This window comes from Podarcis pityusensis (genome assembly GCF_964106645.2).
Source record: "Podarcis pityusensis genome assembly, chromosome: 9".
In the NCBI taxonomy this organism is placed as follows: domain Eukaryota; kingdom Metazoa; phylum Chordata; class Lepidosauria; order Squamata; family Lacertidae; genus Podarcis; species Podarcis pityusensis.
The window spans coordinates 78,012,088-78,026,726 of NC_138034.1; the positions used below are offsets into that span (position 1 = coordinate 78,012,088).

General features: G+C 57.1%; 1 protein-coding gene across 1 annotated transcript; it reads left to right on the top strand.

The window, feature by feature from the left end:
• Positions 1-3,547: 3,547 nt before the first annotated feature.
• On the top strand, positions 3,548-13,970 carry LOC308484718 (uncharacterized protein). The gene is made up of 4 exons (XM_081019726.1): positions 3,548-3,958; positions 8,432-10,052; positions 11,249-11,323; positions 13,550-13,970. Exons 2-4 carry the CDS (start codon positions 8,860-8,862, stop codon positions 13,746-13,748), a joined length of 1,467 nt encoding a protein of 488 aa, XP_080875852.1. The 5' UTR covers positions 3,548-3,958; positions 8,432-8,859; the 3' UTR covers positions 13,749-13,970.
• The last annotated feature ends 669 nt before the right edge of the window (positions 13,971-14,639 follow it).

Sequence of the window (14,639 nt, forward strand, 5' to 3'; positions counted from 1 at the left end):
CTGGACTTTTACAGACAACTGTACAGAAGCAAAGAAAAGAATAATATATAATATATAATATGTGTGTACTCCCAAAGATGTTATTCCTATTTCAGATGATTCCAATACTTAAAGGGACAATGATTTTCAGAAAGTGGCAAAGAGTGATTTCAAGATATATCTGGCAGGGCAAAAAGCCGAGAATTCAATATAAGTTACTAACAGATGCAAGAGAAAGAGGAGGCTTTGCCCTGCCAGACTTGAAACTATATTATGAGGCATCATGTCTCTGTTGGCTAAAAGAATGGATAAAACTAAAGTTGGCTAAAAGAATGGATAAAACTAAAGAATACAAAATTGTTGGATCTAGAAGGATTTGATAACAGATTTGGGTGGCACGCGTATTTATGGTTGGAGAAGAAGAAGAGTCATAAAGCTTTTGAAAACCACATCTTCCGGAAATCGTTAATCGAAGTATGGGATAGATATAAAAATTTACTGGAATCAGGAGTCCCACACTGGTTGTCCCCATTAGAGGTTATGTGTGTTAAGAAAATTAATATGAGAGGTAATTGGATTACTTATGGAGATCTGGTGGTTAAAGATGGAGAGAAATGGAGATTGAAGCCATATGAACAAGTAAAAGAATATGTATTTGATTGGTTGCATTATCAGATAAATGACATGTTTAAAAAAGATGTGAAAGAGAAGGGTTATATAGAAAAAGACTCAAAATTCCAAACAGAAATAGTAAACAATGATTGTAAGATAATTTCAAAAATGTATAAAATGTTATTGGAATGGTATACGATGGATGAGGAAGTTAAGTCGGTAATGATTCATTGGGCCAGAGATTTTGGGTACAATATATATTTTGAAGATTGGGTTAAAGTATGGAATGATAACTTGAAGTTCACAGCATGCATTACGCTAAAGGAAAATGTTATGAAAATGGTATACAGATGGTACATTACACCAGTTAAATTAGCAAAAATGTTTAAAACTTGTAATAAGTGTTGGAAATGTAAAGAGAAAGAAGGAACCTTTATTCATATGTGGTGGGAATGTAAAAAAGTGAAGGGGTTCTGGGAGATGATATATAATGAGTTAAAGAAGATGTTGAAATATAGTTTTGTAAAGAAACCAGAAACCTTCCTTCTAGGAATAACGAGAAATGAAATAAACGAAAAGGGCTGTAAACTTTTTCAGTATGCGATAACAGCAGCGAGAATATTAATGGCCCAAAAATGGAAGCAGGAAGAACTACCGACTCTGGAGGAATGGAGAATGAAGCTAACGGATTATGCAGAACTGGACAAGTTAACCGGGAAAATTAGATATCAACGAGATCACAAGTTCATTGAGGACTGGGAAAAATTTTCAGATTATTTGAAGAGTGTATGTGATGAGCAAACAACGCTAGTGGGTTTTAAAGAAGCTTTGTGAAAAAATAAGGAATATTGCAAGAATGCAAATAAGGCTATAAAGGTATTTTTAAAAGGCAATACTAAATTTGAGGAATGCGTAGACAAAAATTTAAATACGGATGATTGTCAGAGAAGCTGAGGGAAGTCCAAAAGTTGAAAATATGTTATTTGGGAAATTGTTTAATTGGAGATATTTGTGCAAAATTTAATAAAAATTTATTTTTTTAAAAAAAAAGAATTTGAGATTATGTTGCCTTAACATGTTTTTTTTAACCTATTTAAATTGTTTCACTTCTTATCTGCTTGTTTTATTGTATATTTTAATTAAGAATGTTTTGATTTAATTAATTATGGACTGATTTTACAGCTGGGCAGTTTTTGCACCCTTCCCTCTGTGCACCTAAGGAGGAAGAGTCCTTGTCCACAGGCCGGACTTAAGGAGCCACTTTGCCTTCCTTGCCACTTGAAATCAGGAGCCTTGAAGGGCCACCAGCCACACCTGGGGGGGGGGGTTGCCCTGCAGGGCAGAATCTGCATAGTTTGGGTCCAAAAGCGGCGCTCTCGGCCCAAGCGGCTGATCAATGTTCAATTTCTATTCCCATCAGCCTCCAGAGCGTAGCTGTTGTCTTCATTCACACAAATTGTGCCTCGGACAACCCCACTGTCCTTTGCTCCAGGGTCACTGTGGGCCTTTCCAGCAGCTCCATTCACCTTCAGGATGAGGAGTGTCTCAGTTTCACAGAATCTTAGAAGGGTAGAGTTGGAAGAGAACTCCAAGGGTCATCTAATCCAACCCCCTGCAATGCGGCTAAGGAATCCCTGACAAGTGGCCCCCCATGTCTTTGCTATGGGGGGGGGCTTTCCCCCGGAGACATTTCTACTTCTGGCTCACAAAGGAGTCTGTTATATTTCATTCGTTTAATCAGATGTCTATGCCCCTGAATCATCTTAGAGATTGCCCCAGGCCACACACTGGCCCGGAAGGGGGCCTTCCAAAATAGCCCCCGACCTTCGGAACGAGGCAGCCCCGAGGGGCCGCGGGGGCTTCATCGGCTCAGGCGGGGGTCCAGATCCAGCAGGGGTGGGGGAGCAGAAGCAGCAGCAAACCCCAGCCCCCCAAGAGGGCCACTCCTGCCAGGAAGCGGGGGGGGGGGGCGCCACGCCCTCTGCACATGCTCGGAGGATCTTCTCCCGAGCCAGGGCCAACCCGGGAGGCAGAGGAGCATCCCCGCGACGACGCGCAGCTGCTGCCGGGGCTCCGCTCGGGGTCGCGCACGTGGCCGGGCCGCCCGCCGAAGCCAAGCCCCGCCCAGGGAAGGCGCCGCGCCCCCCGCCCGCCCCCCGGCTCCGCCTCTCCCGGCCGAGCGCTGCTCGTCCTCCTCGCGGCCGGAGGACCCTCTCGCCGGGGAGCGAGCAGGCAGGCAGGCAGGCAAGGAGCGCGCAGGGGGACGGAGGGGATCCGGAGCAGCCGCCGCCGCCGCCAGGGATGGCAGGGCGCGGGATTGGCAGGGGTCTCTTTTGTGGCTGCCATGGGGGGGGGGGTCGGCAGCCCCTCTTCCGCGCCAGGGCAGCTGCTTGGCATGCAGAAGGCTCGCCCGCGAATGGCTTCGCCGGCCTGGCTTCCCCGGAAGAGAGCCGCTGCTGCCAGCCCGTGTCGAGAAGGCTGAGCTAGGTGGACCAAGCCTCGGCTTGGCTACTCCACACACTCACACGCACCCCCTGCTACGGAGCCGCGGCTGCTGCCTCGGCCGGGCGGATGCTGCCAACCAACGCCTTTCTGGGTCGCGGCGCGGCGGCTGGGCGCGCAAGCGGAATGGGGGCCGGTGGAAGCCTTTGGGGAGCCCTTGGAAGCGGGTGGGGGCTAGTCTGCGGCGCCTGCGGGGGTTATATTGCCCCCACCCCCCAAAACCCTTTGAAAGAGACCGTAAGGCGCCGAGGGTGATCTGTCCTGGGGGTGGAAAGTTTGCTCCGCGGCGCCTGCGGTGTTTCGGGGAACTTCGGAGAGTCGCCGCTTCACGTCCGCAACTCCCTTGGCGGGGGGGGGGGGGCGGCTGGTGGTGACGATTGTTTTATCCGGTGTCTTAAAGTTTAGGCTGGGGCCAAAAGTCCTGAGGTGCGGGGGCTGGCTCCGCCTGGGTTTTAAGGGGGGTTCTGGGGATTATTGGAGGGGGACCCCAAGACATGTCTGACCCCCGTCTCCTCCCCCCCCCCGCCCCTTGCCAGCAGGCCAAGGGAGCAGGGACCAACGCAGAGGCTTAAAGACCTACCCCTTCATTGTGGGATGTGCTTTTGGGGAGCAGGCTCCAGCCCCCCAGGCTTCAGGCTGCCCTGAGAAATGCGTCTGCCATGCAAGTGCTGCTTTGGCTGCATCAGACTGAGCAGCTGCCCTTCAGGGGATCTTGGAAGGGGGAGGCAGCCAGGGGCCACCTTCTTCTGGGCTTCCCACTCCTTTCTTCTTTGCAGCTTGGACCCTGGATCTCTCCCCCGCCCTCTGGACTCTGGCTGGGAGCTCCTGAGCCGCTTCTCTGCTTGTGTGTGACCCTGAGGGCCAGGTGAGAGCCTGAGGCAGGGCTGGGCTGGCGCTCCCTCTTGGCGCCAGCTTGGCTTAGAATCATAGAACCATAGAGTTGGAAGGGACTGCAAGGGTCATCTAGTCCAGCCCCCTTGCAATGCAGGAATCGCAGCTGAAGAATCTCTGACGGGACCACCAAACGGCTGCCTGGAAGCCTCTGTTCTGCCGTCAAGCGGTTTGTACTGGCAGAAAGTTCTTCCCAATGCTTCATTGGAATCTCTTTTCCTGCAGGAGGGGCTTCTTTCTCCCCGGGGGGGGGGCACCCTCACATTGGAGCAAGGTCCCCAGTCCATCTGGCTGGCCACTGCTTGGTCTCCCCCTTCCAGGGCGGCCACCCTAGAGGTTCAGCTTTATGTGGGGCACAGCCGACCAGCCTTGAGGCGTGGGCAACGGAAGCTCTCCTTGGATAGTGCCCCACAGCTCCAACCTGCCCCTCTCCTGTTCTTCTGGCCTCCAGGGCCCCCTGGAGTCTCCTCTTCTGGCCCCTGCCTCACTTTCCCTGAGTGCCTTTGCCCCCTGCGGGGGGGGAGTGGAGGAGCCCCCTTCCTGCCTTCCCTGGACTCGGAGGTAGAAGCCTGGCTCCCACCTGCCTCACTGGGCACCCATTATTTCTGGGGTCTCCGTTTCCAGGCTTGTGGGCTGGGGGGAAGGGGGAGGTGTTTTTTGCATCTTACCCTTCGGAGGAGGGTGACCAAGATGGCGAAGCCTCTGGAAACCAAGCCTGATGAGGAAGGGTTGAAGGAGCTGGTGATGTTTTGCCTGGAAAAAAGGAGACCGAGAGGAGATGAGGCAGCCACCTTCAAGTACCTGAAAGGCTGTTACCTGGAAGAGGCACCTGTCCTGGATCCTTTAGCTGAGATTCCTGCATTGCAGGGGGTTGGACTAGATGACCCTTGGGATCCCTTCCAGCTCTGCAGTTCTACTATTCTGAGAGCTCTTGAGCTGGATCAGGCAAGAGGTGGCCCCTTCCGGCCAGCATCCTGCTCCCACATTGGCCGGCCAGATGCTCCCAGGCAGGATCTGAGTGCAGCAGCCGCACTTGGGATGATCTCCTGCGACTGACATGCCGAGGCGTCTTTGCAGGGGTTGGAGAGCGTGGCCAGTGTGTCTTTTGCTCTCTGTCCTTCTGCTCATTGCCTCTTAGGCCTGCAGCCCCCAGCCGCCTGCTCCAGGCTGGTTGTCTCGTTCTGCAGAACATTCGTAGAATCACAGCATGCTAGTGTGGGAAGGGACCCTGAGGGTCATCCAGCCCAACCCCCTGCAATGCAGGAATCTTGACGAAGGCATCCATGGCAGATGCTCCTCCAACCTCTGCTTGAAAGCCCCCAAGGAAGGAGACCGTTCTCTCCCCCCATCTGCCCTCAGGGAGGGGTCCTGCTTGTGATCATGGGCAGCCGGCTGGGCATTGGGTGTGCTGTAAGCCACGCACAGGCGCATGCCCCCCCCCGCCACTCTCCTCACCCGGTGTTGCCAATACTAATGAGAGGCCCTTCCAGTCAGGTCTGGGTCTGGGCACAGCTCCAGGAACAGGAAGAAAATTGCCCAGGTGTCTGCCTGGGTGGCAGGTGGTCCAGAATCCTCAATTCTGCTGCAGCAAAATGGGTGGGGGGAGCAGGCAGGCAGGCAGGCAGGCAGGCTCCCTTCTCCTCCTCCTCCTCCTCCTCCTGGGGTGCTCTGAGGAAGGCCAGTGATTCGCTCGCTCAGCAGTTGGAAACTTTGCTTGTTAGCAGTGCGGGAGAAAGTCTGGGCGGCTGTGCTGAGCTGGCAACTCCCTTCCTGCTGGGGAGAAGCGATGGCACAGTGGGGGGGGGGAGGCACTGCAGCTGGGCAGAAAGGGGCTCTTCTGGCCTGGCCCTCTTGCCAGGAGGCACTGGCCTGCCTGGGACGCCCCTCCTGCGCAACCTGGAGGCCTCTGCCCTTCATTCTCCCTCCTTTCTGCCAAGTCAGCTGCAGGAGGGGAGAGTGTTGTGCACAGGGCACGGCTTTGGGGGCTCCCACCCGGCTAAAGGGCTTTCCCTTGGCTCTCTGGGAATTCCCACCTTAAAGAGGGAGCTCCTGGCACCTTCTTTAGGCCTTTTTAGAGCTCTGCTGGATCAGGCCAGCAGCCCATCGAGTCCGCCATCCTGTTCTCATGGCCCCTGACAGTCCTGTGGGACAGTTTCCATTGCATGCTGAAGACACACCATTTACTCTGCCCTCGATGGCACCTGGGGTTTTATTTCTTTATTGAATTTCCATTCCACCTTTTTCTACAAGGAGCTCAGGAGGGCAGGTGCATGGTTCTCCCTTCCTCCTAATTTAATCCCCACAACAACCTTGTGAGGTAGGTCAGGCTGAGAGGAGCATTGACTGACCCCTGAGATCCCCCAAGGAGTTTCCTGGCCGAGGAGGGATTAGACCCCTAGTCTTTCCCAGGTCCTAACCCAGCACTAACCACTGGCTCTCTATTGAAGATACCGGTAGACAGAGCCCACAATAATTCATATTAGACTGTTTTTAATACTGCATTTTTAAATGGCTGTAACCTTCCTTTCCTTTGTTGTCAGTTGTTAAGCAGAGGTCAGATGGACATTTGTCAGAATCATGGACTCAGTTGTGATTCCTGCAAGGGGAAGGCCTGGTCTGGATGACCTTTCTGTCATTCTGTATCCTGGGACCTTACGGTGGTGGGCAGGCAAGAAAATCAAGAGCCATTGATAAAAATGACAGCAATGTAAAATGTTCACAGGCTTGCTACCTATTGCTTTCTCCCCCCAGTTCCCAAAGGTGCCCCCCCCCAGCACAGCCACTTGGAGGTCAGCTGGGAAACTGAGTGGCGGGGGGAAAGGGACGCCAGCCGGGGAATGCTCTCTGTGGCAAAGAGAGGCTGTGGCCTCCTCCTGCCTCTGGGCTGGGAGATGGACCCCCTAGTCGGTTTGAGGGGGCACAGCAAAGGCTCTTTGGGGGTGTCCCCTCCCTGATGCTCCTCTTGGAGGCCGACACAGGCGGTGGGATGGCTGTCCTCGTCCTCCTCCTCTTCCTGCTCCCCATGAAGGCCAGGCTGCTATTCTTAGCTGTGGCTTCTGCCTGGCTGGCGTTCCTGGCCTGTTTACGCTGAAGGGCCCCTTCTCTCTCCCCCCCCTTCCCTCTCTCTCTTCCTCTCTCTCTCTTTTTTCGAACAGAGGCAGCAGCAGCACCAAAGACCAGAGCTTGTCGCTTTGTGTTTTGTGATCCTGCCTGAGACTGGAGGTGGCAGAGGGACGGGAGAGGGGTGGTTTTAGGGGGTGGCCACGTGGCAGAGGGGGTTGTGGGAGCCTCCGAAAGGAAACTGGGCACGTTTGGGAGGGGCTTTAAGAACATCAGAAGAGCCTGCCGGGTCAGGCTGGGGGCCCATCGAGTCCAGCATCCTGTCCTCACAGGGGCCGACCTGTGGGAGCCCCCCAAGCAGGAGCTGAGCACATGGCAGCGCTCCCCTCCTGCCACTGGGATTCAGAAGCATTGCAGATTCCGACTGTGGAGGTGGAGCAGGGCATCCTGGCTAGTGGCCCTCGATCGATCGCCCTCTCGTCCTCCACGAATGTCTGTTTCACCAGACCTTCAGTGGGATGGGTGGGTGACAGGCTTGGGGAGTTATTTCAGAAGAAAAGTGAATGGAAAGGAAAGGGTTAAGCCCTCCCCCTCAGCCCTACTCTGATGCAACCCCCCCCCCACAGCCGCTCTTAAATGGTCAGCCCCTTTAGTGGCCTGATCCAGCTGCTACAGAGCTCCCTTTAGGTTCTTGTGATTCCTAAGTGGAGCCTCATGGATAGCATCAGTCTACCTTAGAAAGGTGGAGAACAAGAGGGGGAGAGGGCTGCTGCTCCCAAGTCCCTTTGAGGGCATCTGGCTGGCCAGGGGGAACAGGGGGCTGGACTAGGAGGCTCCACTTTGGTGGCCTCATCCCGCAGCAGGCTCTCCTCCTCTCCTTGGCGCCTGGGCCACTTGATCTGAGCCTCCCCATCTGCTCTGCATAGCGTTAAGGCCGGTTTATAGGCCAAGTCAGGGATTCTTGTCAGTGTGGTGTAGTGGTTAAGAGCGGTAGTCTCGTAATCTGGTGAACTGGGTTCGATTACCCGCTCCTCCACCTGCAGCCGCTGGGTGACCTTGGGCCAGTCACACTTCTCTGAAGTCTCTCAGCCCCACTCACCTCACAGAGTGTTTGTTGTGGGGGAGGAAGGGAAAGGAGAATGTTAGCCGCTTTGAGACTCCTTAAAGGGAGTGAAAGGTGGGATATCAAATCCAAACTCTTCTTCTTCTTGCATTGCATTGCAGGGGGTTGGACTGGATGTCCTTTGAGGGTCCCTTGCAGCTCTACACTTCTCTTATTTTCATTATTCCTGTCTTACTTTTGCACTGTTTTTCTTAGCCCTGGTTGTAGTGTGGAATATAATTGGAACGGGTTCCCACCCATTCATCTCCTCTCTTCTCTCTGCAGGTCCATTGCCCAGGGAGGCTATGGGCTGGTGCTGTGCCTGCCGGCCCTACAAGTGACCAAACCTCAGGAAGCGGAAGCAGCAGCCGTGAGCAGGATGGGCTCCCTTCTCCCCTCTCCCTTCTCCCGGCCCAGAGAGAGGCCCTTGGTGGCCAGGGACGGACCCTAGAGAGGGGGGAGGGGGGGAGGAGAGCAGGCCATGGGGTTCCTGCCGGCTGGGGGGCAAAGGCCAGGCCTCCTCCAGCCATGAGGCGCCGGCTGCCCCCTTGGGAGTCGCTGAGGCTGAGCCCCAGGCAGCAGCACCCACGGGAGAGATGCTTTGCGCCCCGGCAGAGGGGGCAGCCGAATCGACGCTTTCTGGGGAACGGCTTGCGGTCATGCGGGGCAGGAGGCTGTGAGGCCCCCCTGGCGGGCGGGGCAAAGGGGCTGCCATGGCCAGCCAGGAGGCAGCCCCGGAGGCCGGCCAAGAGAAGGCTGTCGCCGGGGTCCGCTCCGTCTTGCTGAAGCGCGACTCACCGGGTGCTGAGGACCGCCTGCAGCGCCGCCGCCGCCATCGCGCCCAGCAGGTCCGCTTCAAGGACCTGGAGGAGGGCGGAGAGGAGCCCCCGGCCAGCCACCCCCCACGTGCCTCTGCCGCAAACTGCGCCAGGCGGAGCTGGCCCCAATCCGGGCCCCGCCTGCTGCTCGCCCTGCCGGATCCCCACGGGGCGACCGGCATCAGCACCGCCAGCCAGACGTCACCCAGCCTGCAGCGGCCCCCCCGCAGCAAGAGCTCCTGCGACCTCGCCCAGGAGGGGGCGCCCTGTGCAGTGGGCCGCAGCCAGGATCCGCCCCTGGGGGGCACCACCAGCCTTGCTGCCCTTGGTTGCTCCCTCGCCTCACCCCACGCCCAGCAGTGCCCCAGATCTCCTGCCACCCTGTGCCCCGGGCTGCCACCTCCCCGGGGGTCATGCCCCCCGTACCCTGGGTGGGGGGCCCCGTGCCTCTCAGCCAGCTGCTCTTCCCAGCGCAAGCACCGTGCCCCCTCCTCCACGCAGCCCCATGGCACCCCAAGCAGCTGCGGCAGCTCTGGCGCCCCCTGGCTGTGCCCACCCCCTCTCTGTCAGACTCCCTCTGAGCAGGCCTCGAGAGCCCCTCCCTGTGCCCCCCAGAGGGGCATCCCTGCCCCCTGCCCCCTTGCTCAGGGCCCCCCCACCGAAGATCCCACCTCTGCCTTCCTGCTTCCCACAGCAGGGCCCCCTACGTCAGGAAAACCAGCAGCACCTGCGGCCTCCCCAGGGAGCCTCACCACCACTCAGGCCCAGCCCCCAGCCCCCACGCCTTCCCAGAAGCCTCCGGACCCCCTTCTGCCCTCCTCCGGTCGCAGCTGCCCCCCTGAGACCTGCCTCTCCGCCAGACCAGGGGAGACGTTTCCCCGCGGCCAGGACCACCTTCTGCAGCTGGTGTCTGTGGCTGCCGCGCAGAGGGAGCCCCCGCCAGCATCTCAGGACCTCCCCAGGCGGGTGGGTGACATCCACTCCCAGCTGCAGTCCCTCGAGGGGGTGCTGGAGACCAGCCAACGAACCATCAAGGTGCTACTCGATGTCATTCAGGATCTGGAGAAGAAGGAGGCGCAGCGCGATGGGTGAGGCGGGTCTGGGGGGGGGTCTGGGTTGCCCCCACTGGCCAGGCTAGAGCCGCCTTGACCCTTTGGAGCCAGGGATGTTGAATAGATGCCAGGAGAGGCTGTATTTATTAGATATTCTCCTTCCACACATCTGTGAGTTCTGCAGAGTGATATCCCTTTTGCGGCTTAAAAAGAAGCTTAGATGGGCTAGTTTAACCTTTCCGTTTAAGTAATCTAGGATGTTTTAAGGCAGATTGGATTCTCCTGATATTTCCCCCTTTTCTCCCCCTTTTAAAACAATAATCACACAGTCTTGTAATAGAGTAAAATAACATCTACTCACTCAGAGTTTCTGAGGCTGAATAACAGCAGCTTTATTCAGGCAGGCTGAAAATGGTAATTCAGTTACAGAGACAAAATTTGTCGAGCCTCTAGGGACCCTGAGGGTCATCTAGTCCAACCCCCTGCAGTGGAGGAATATGCAGCTATCCCATATGGGGATCAAACCTGTGACCTTTGTTTTCAGCACCAGGCTCCAACCAAATGAGCCAATTTGAGAGGCAGACCTAAGTTTAGCTTAAAATGGTGTCTGAGCATTGGAGCTCAGACTTCGCAGTTGTTCTCCCATTTCTGGCTTGGGGATGAAGAGACAAAAACGAGAGCATGTGCCCAGGCAGGCAAGGAGAATGGATCTATGGCTGTGCCCTCTGCCCGTCTGGGCTCCGTGGGACTGTCTCTCACAGAGTTCTCTCCAGCAAACACACAGGGAAATGCTGTGAGCTTCAGCTGTCCAGCAAAACACTACTTTTTGGTTTGACTGCGCTTTAAATAATGGAGCGTTTTTATGGTGGCAGCAGCGGGTTCTGCGGGCCACAAGCCAGCCTTGGCATCGCCTGGCACTGTGCCTGCTCACTTTGGAAGCCGAAGCAGTGCCACTGTGGGGCCAGCCCCCTTGCCTTGGGGCGGCCTCTGCGCTGTGAGGCCTGAAGGAGTCCTTGCCTGCCTTGCGCTTCCCTCCCTGAGACCTCCCGGGGGTCTCCTGGCCCCCCAAGCCAGCCCTAATGCTTCCCCTCCCCCTGGTCCCTGCTGTTTGACCAGATGCCCTTTGGGCATTGCTGCTTGTGCCCCCCCCCGGCACCAAAGGGGGCCCTGCGACCAGGTAGGGAGGCGACTTCTGGGCCTTCTGCTCATGGGCTCCTTCTGCTCCATTTCAGGCGGCAGTCCTACCGGACAGGGCAGGACACCACCAACTGCGGGACGTGCCGGGACTGCGCCTGCATCATCTACAGGTAGGAGGGGCCTGGGAGCGGGGGTGGGGTGGGGTTTGGGGGTGCCCAGTCACACCAGGCCCCCTGGCGTCCCCCACCTCCTCTGCTCTTGGCTGCTGGCCACAGCATCCACCGGCAGCCCAGACATCGGCTGCTGACCTTCACATTTCACATCAACATAAAATGTACGCCTCTTCAATATTATTGATGTTGATGATCCTGCACAAAGGGGGCTCTGGAGAGAGAGGAAGGCTGTATCATTGGCCCGGCTTCAGAATGGGGTCTGGGGTGAAGAGGACCCCCTCCCTAAAGGGCCAGCATCTCCCCACCCCTTCAACCCACTTTCAGGCTAAGCCCACCCAGCTCCTTTGTCTTTTGTCTGCTTTCCAGTCTGGGGGTCCTGCTGGGTCTCAGGCAGGCCACTCTTCTCCCTGCCCAGCAGATTTTCCTCTCGCCTTCTCCCGCCCCAGACCACCCACTTCTCCAGCAGAGCCCCTTCCCTGCTTTGGCCTATGGCTGAAGAGCTGGAGGTGGCCAGGCTTCAGACGGTGAGGCTGCCCCCAGTCCTGCTTAGAGACACCTGGGCCCTTGGTTGGATGGCCACCTGTCTTGCATGCTTTAGCTGAGATTCCTGCATTGCAGGGGGTTGGCCCAGATGACCCCTGAGGTCCCTCCAACTCTCCAATTCTATGAGTCTGTGTTCTTGACTCTGACATTTCATACATTCATAGAGTTGGGTTGCACAAGAAGAGTCTGGCTGCTGGATCAGGCCAGTGGACCACCTAGTCCATTATTGTGCTCTCGCAATGGCCAGCTGGATGCTGGTGGGCTGGGTTCAGGGTGCCCTGGGGGCTGCCAGAGGTCTTGGGTGCTGGAGAGCTCCCAAGGGAGCTGGCAAGGGCTCCCATGCCTGCCCGCCCGCCTGCCCCAGTCAAGTTCTTGAGGGAAGTGGAGGCAAGCGTTTCTGGCAGATGTGATATGAAGGATGCCTGCGAAGAATGACAGGCCGCCACAGCCTGTCTCCTCCTGCCAGAGATTCTCAGGAGGACAGAGTCCCTGCAGTGGCAGCCCCCCCCCCAGCATGGCACGAGAACGGAGGCTGTGTCTCTGGCCTTGCCCCTCCCTCGCTTTAGTCCTGGGACGCTGAGTCAGCCAATGACTCCCACTGCCTTGAGGCTGGGGAGGGATGCCAGGATGCCCCCCAGCCCTGGGCACCAATCTATCTATGGTGCCCCCTGCTTCAGTGGGTGTTAAGGAGGGTAGGTAGTTGGTCTGACGCAGTCAAAATAAACTAAAAAATTAAAAAATTGTCCAGTAGCACCTTAGAGACCAACTCAGTTTGTTCTGGGTCTAAGCTTTCTACTCCTGAAGAAGTGTGAAGGCACAGGGAAGCTTCTATCCAGAACAAACTGAGTTGGTCTCTAAGGTGCTACTGGACAATTTGTTAAGGAGGGGTTAGAGGAGGGTTGTGAGCCAGGATGGTGAAAGGGCTTCCATGCCCAGGGAGAAGCGGGTGTCTCTGCCAGTTCCTTGCCGGGGGCAGAGGTGGGCTGAGCTCTGGGTTCCATAGAATCAGAGTCCTAGAGGGCTCTTGCTCTCAGCCCTGGCTGTTTGGCACAAGGAAGACATCTTCCGCAGACCATAGAATCCTAGACTTGTAGAGTTGGAAGGGACCCCTGAGGGTCATCTAGACCAGCCCCCTGCAAGCATCCCTGGCAGACGGGCTCCCGACCTCTGCTTAAAAACCTCCAAGGAAGGAGAGCCCGGCAGCCTCTGCTCCTTGGAGCCTTTTCTCTGTGTTCCTCCCCTACGTTTCCACTGACCTTCGGAGGCTGTTTCGGAGGTGGGGGTGCTGGCTGTGGAGAGCCTCCCTGGCAGGACTGGGCCCTCTTCCTCTCCCCGCCACCCTGCCTGCCCCCCCGTCTGCCCGCTGGCTCCTCCTGGCCTCCTGCCTGTGTGGCTCACACAAGGCCTCAGCACTAATTGGGATTGACGGGTCTGTCTCTGCCGCTGCAGCGACGGGTGAGACATGCCAGGGTCGGCGGAGGCAGGCGGGCTCCCATTGGTGGCCCCCCCAGGCTCCTGCCAGCTGAGCTGCCTCCTCTGCACCAGCTCCCACGGCCCCCCAGGAGGGATGGGGCAGCCCAGCCCAGCCAGGCCCCCATCTCTGCCCCCAATCACTAGCGTTGGCTGAGGGGGGTTCCTTGGGAGACGCCTCCCTCTGACTTGCTCCCCGCCTCCCCACAGCGTGGAACATGATTTCCGGAAGCAGGAGGGGCGTTTGCAGCAGGTGCTGAGCACCATTGAGCCTGAGCTGAGCCACAGCCCCCCGGTGGCCACGCGAGCTGCCACGCCGAGCCACCAGGAGCCGTCGCCAACGCTGAATCTGCCCGTGGTCAAAGCGGAGCCCAAGAAGTCCCGGCGAAAGTGTTTCTGGTTCCTGTGATGGTGCCGTGCCCAGAAGGGTCCGGGGGTCTCCCTCCCCAGTCAACCTGCCACAGAGCCGCAGCGTGGAGGGATTGCACCAGCCTTTTTATTGTTCAAATCTGTCCAGTTTAACTTGCAGAGCCCCCCACCCTCGATGAAAGGATGGGAGGAGAGAAGGGAAGACACACACACTGTATCCGAGGAGGTCTCAATAAACTCCTGTGAGGCACCTGTTTTCAAACTGCTGCTTCTTCAGTCTTTCTTCAGGGAAGGGGGGGGAGGCTGCTTTATCCCAGAATCAGGACAAGCCCCTCCCCACCCCTGGCAGCAAGGTAACTTCCTAGTCTGTGGCTTAGGAAGGGGGGTGCAGGGAGTGCGGTCTACCTTGGGTGTCATCACTGAGGGGGGTGACAAAAAATAACTCCCGCACCCACCGCACGCCCCTTCCTACGCCACTGCAGAAGCCCAGATAGCTGGGTGAGGTGGGGGGCACTGGGCGCCACACCGGGGGGCCTGCAGCCTGCCTGAGCCATGCATCTTTCCTGTGGGGGGGGGGCGGACTGCCTGCAAGCTCCGGGCTGCTTTTTCGAGGGCTTGCATCTGCCCACCGCCCCAGTCGCCCTACAGCTGAGGGGGAGGTTGCGGAGAGGCTCCACGAAGCACACCCCACCTTGGCTCACCCCGTCCCCATGGGCGGCTTGCTCTGCCCCCGGCTGCAGGGCGTGCGCCCCACCCCAGGCACCTGAGTGGCTAGCTACGCTGCTGTTCCTAGTCACCTGGCGGGGGGGGGGGGCACTGCAGGACCCAAACTGGGGCACCAGTAAAGCTCAACCAATGATCTTTATTATAAGATACTGACTATTGGGGAAGTGACCCCCACATTTGGGTTTATTGTTTCAAGCACTGAAAT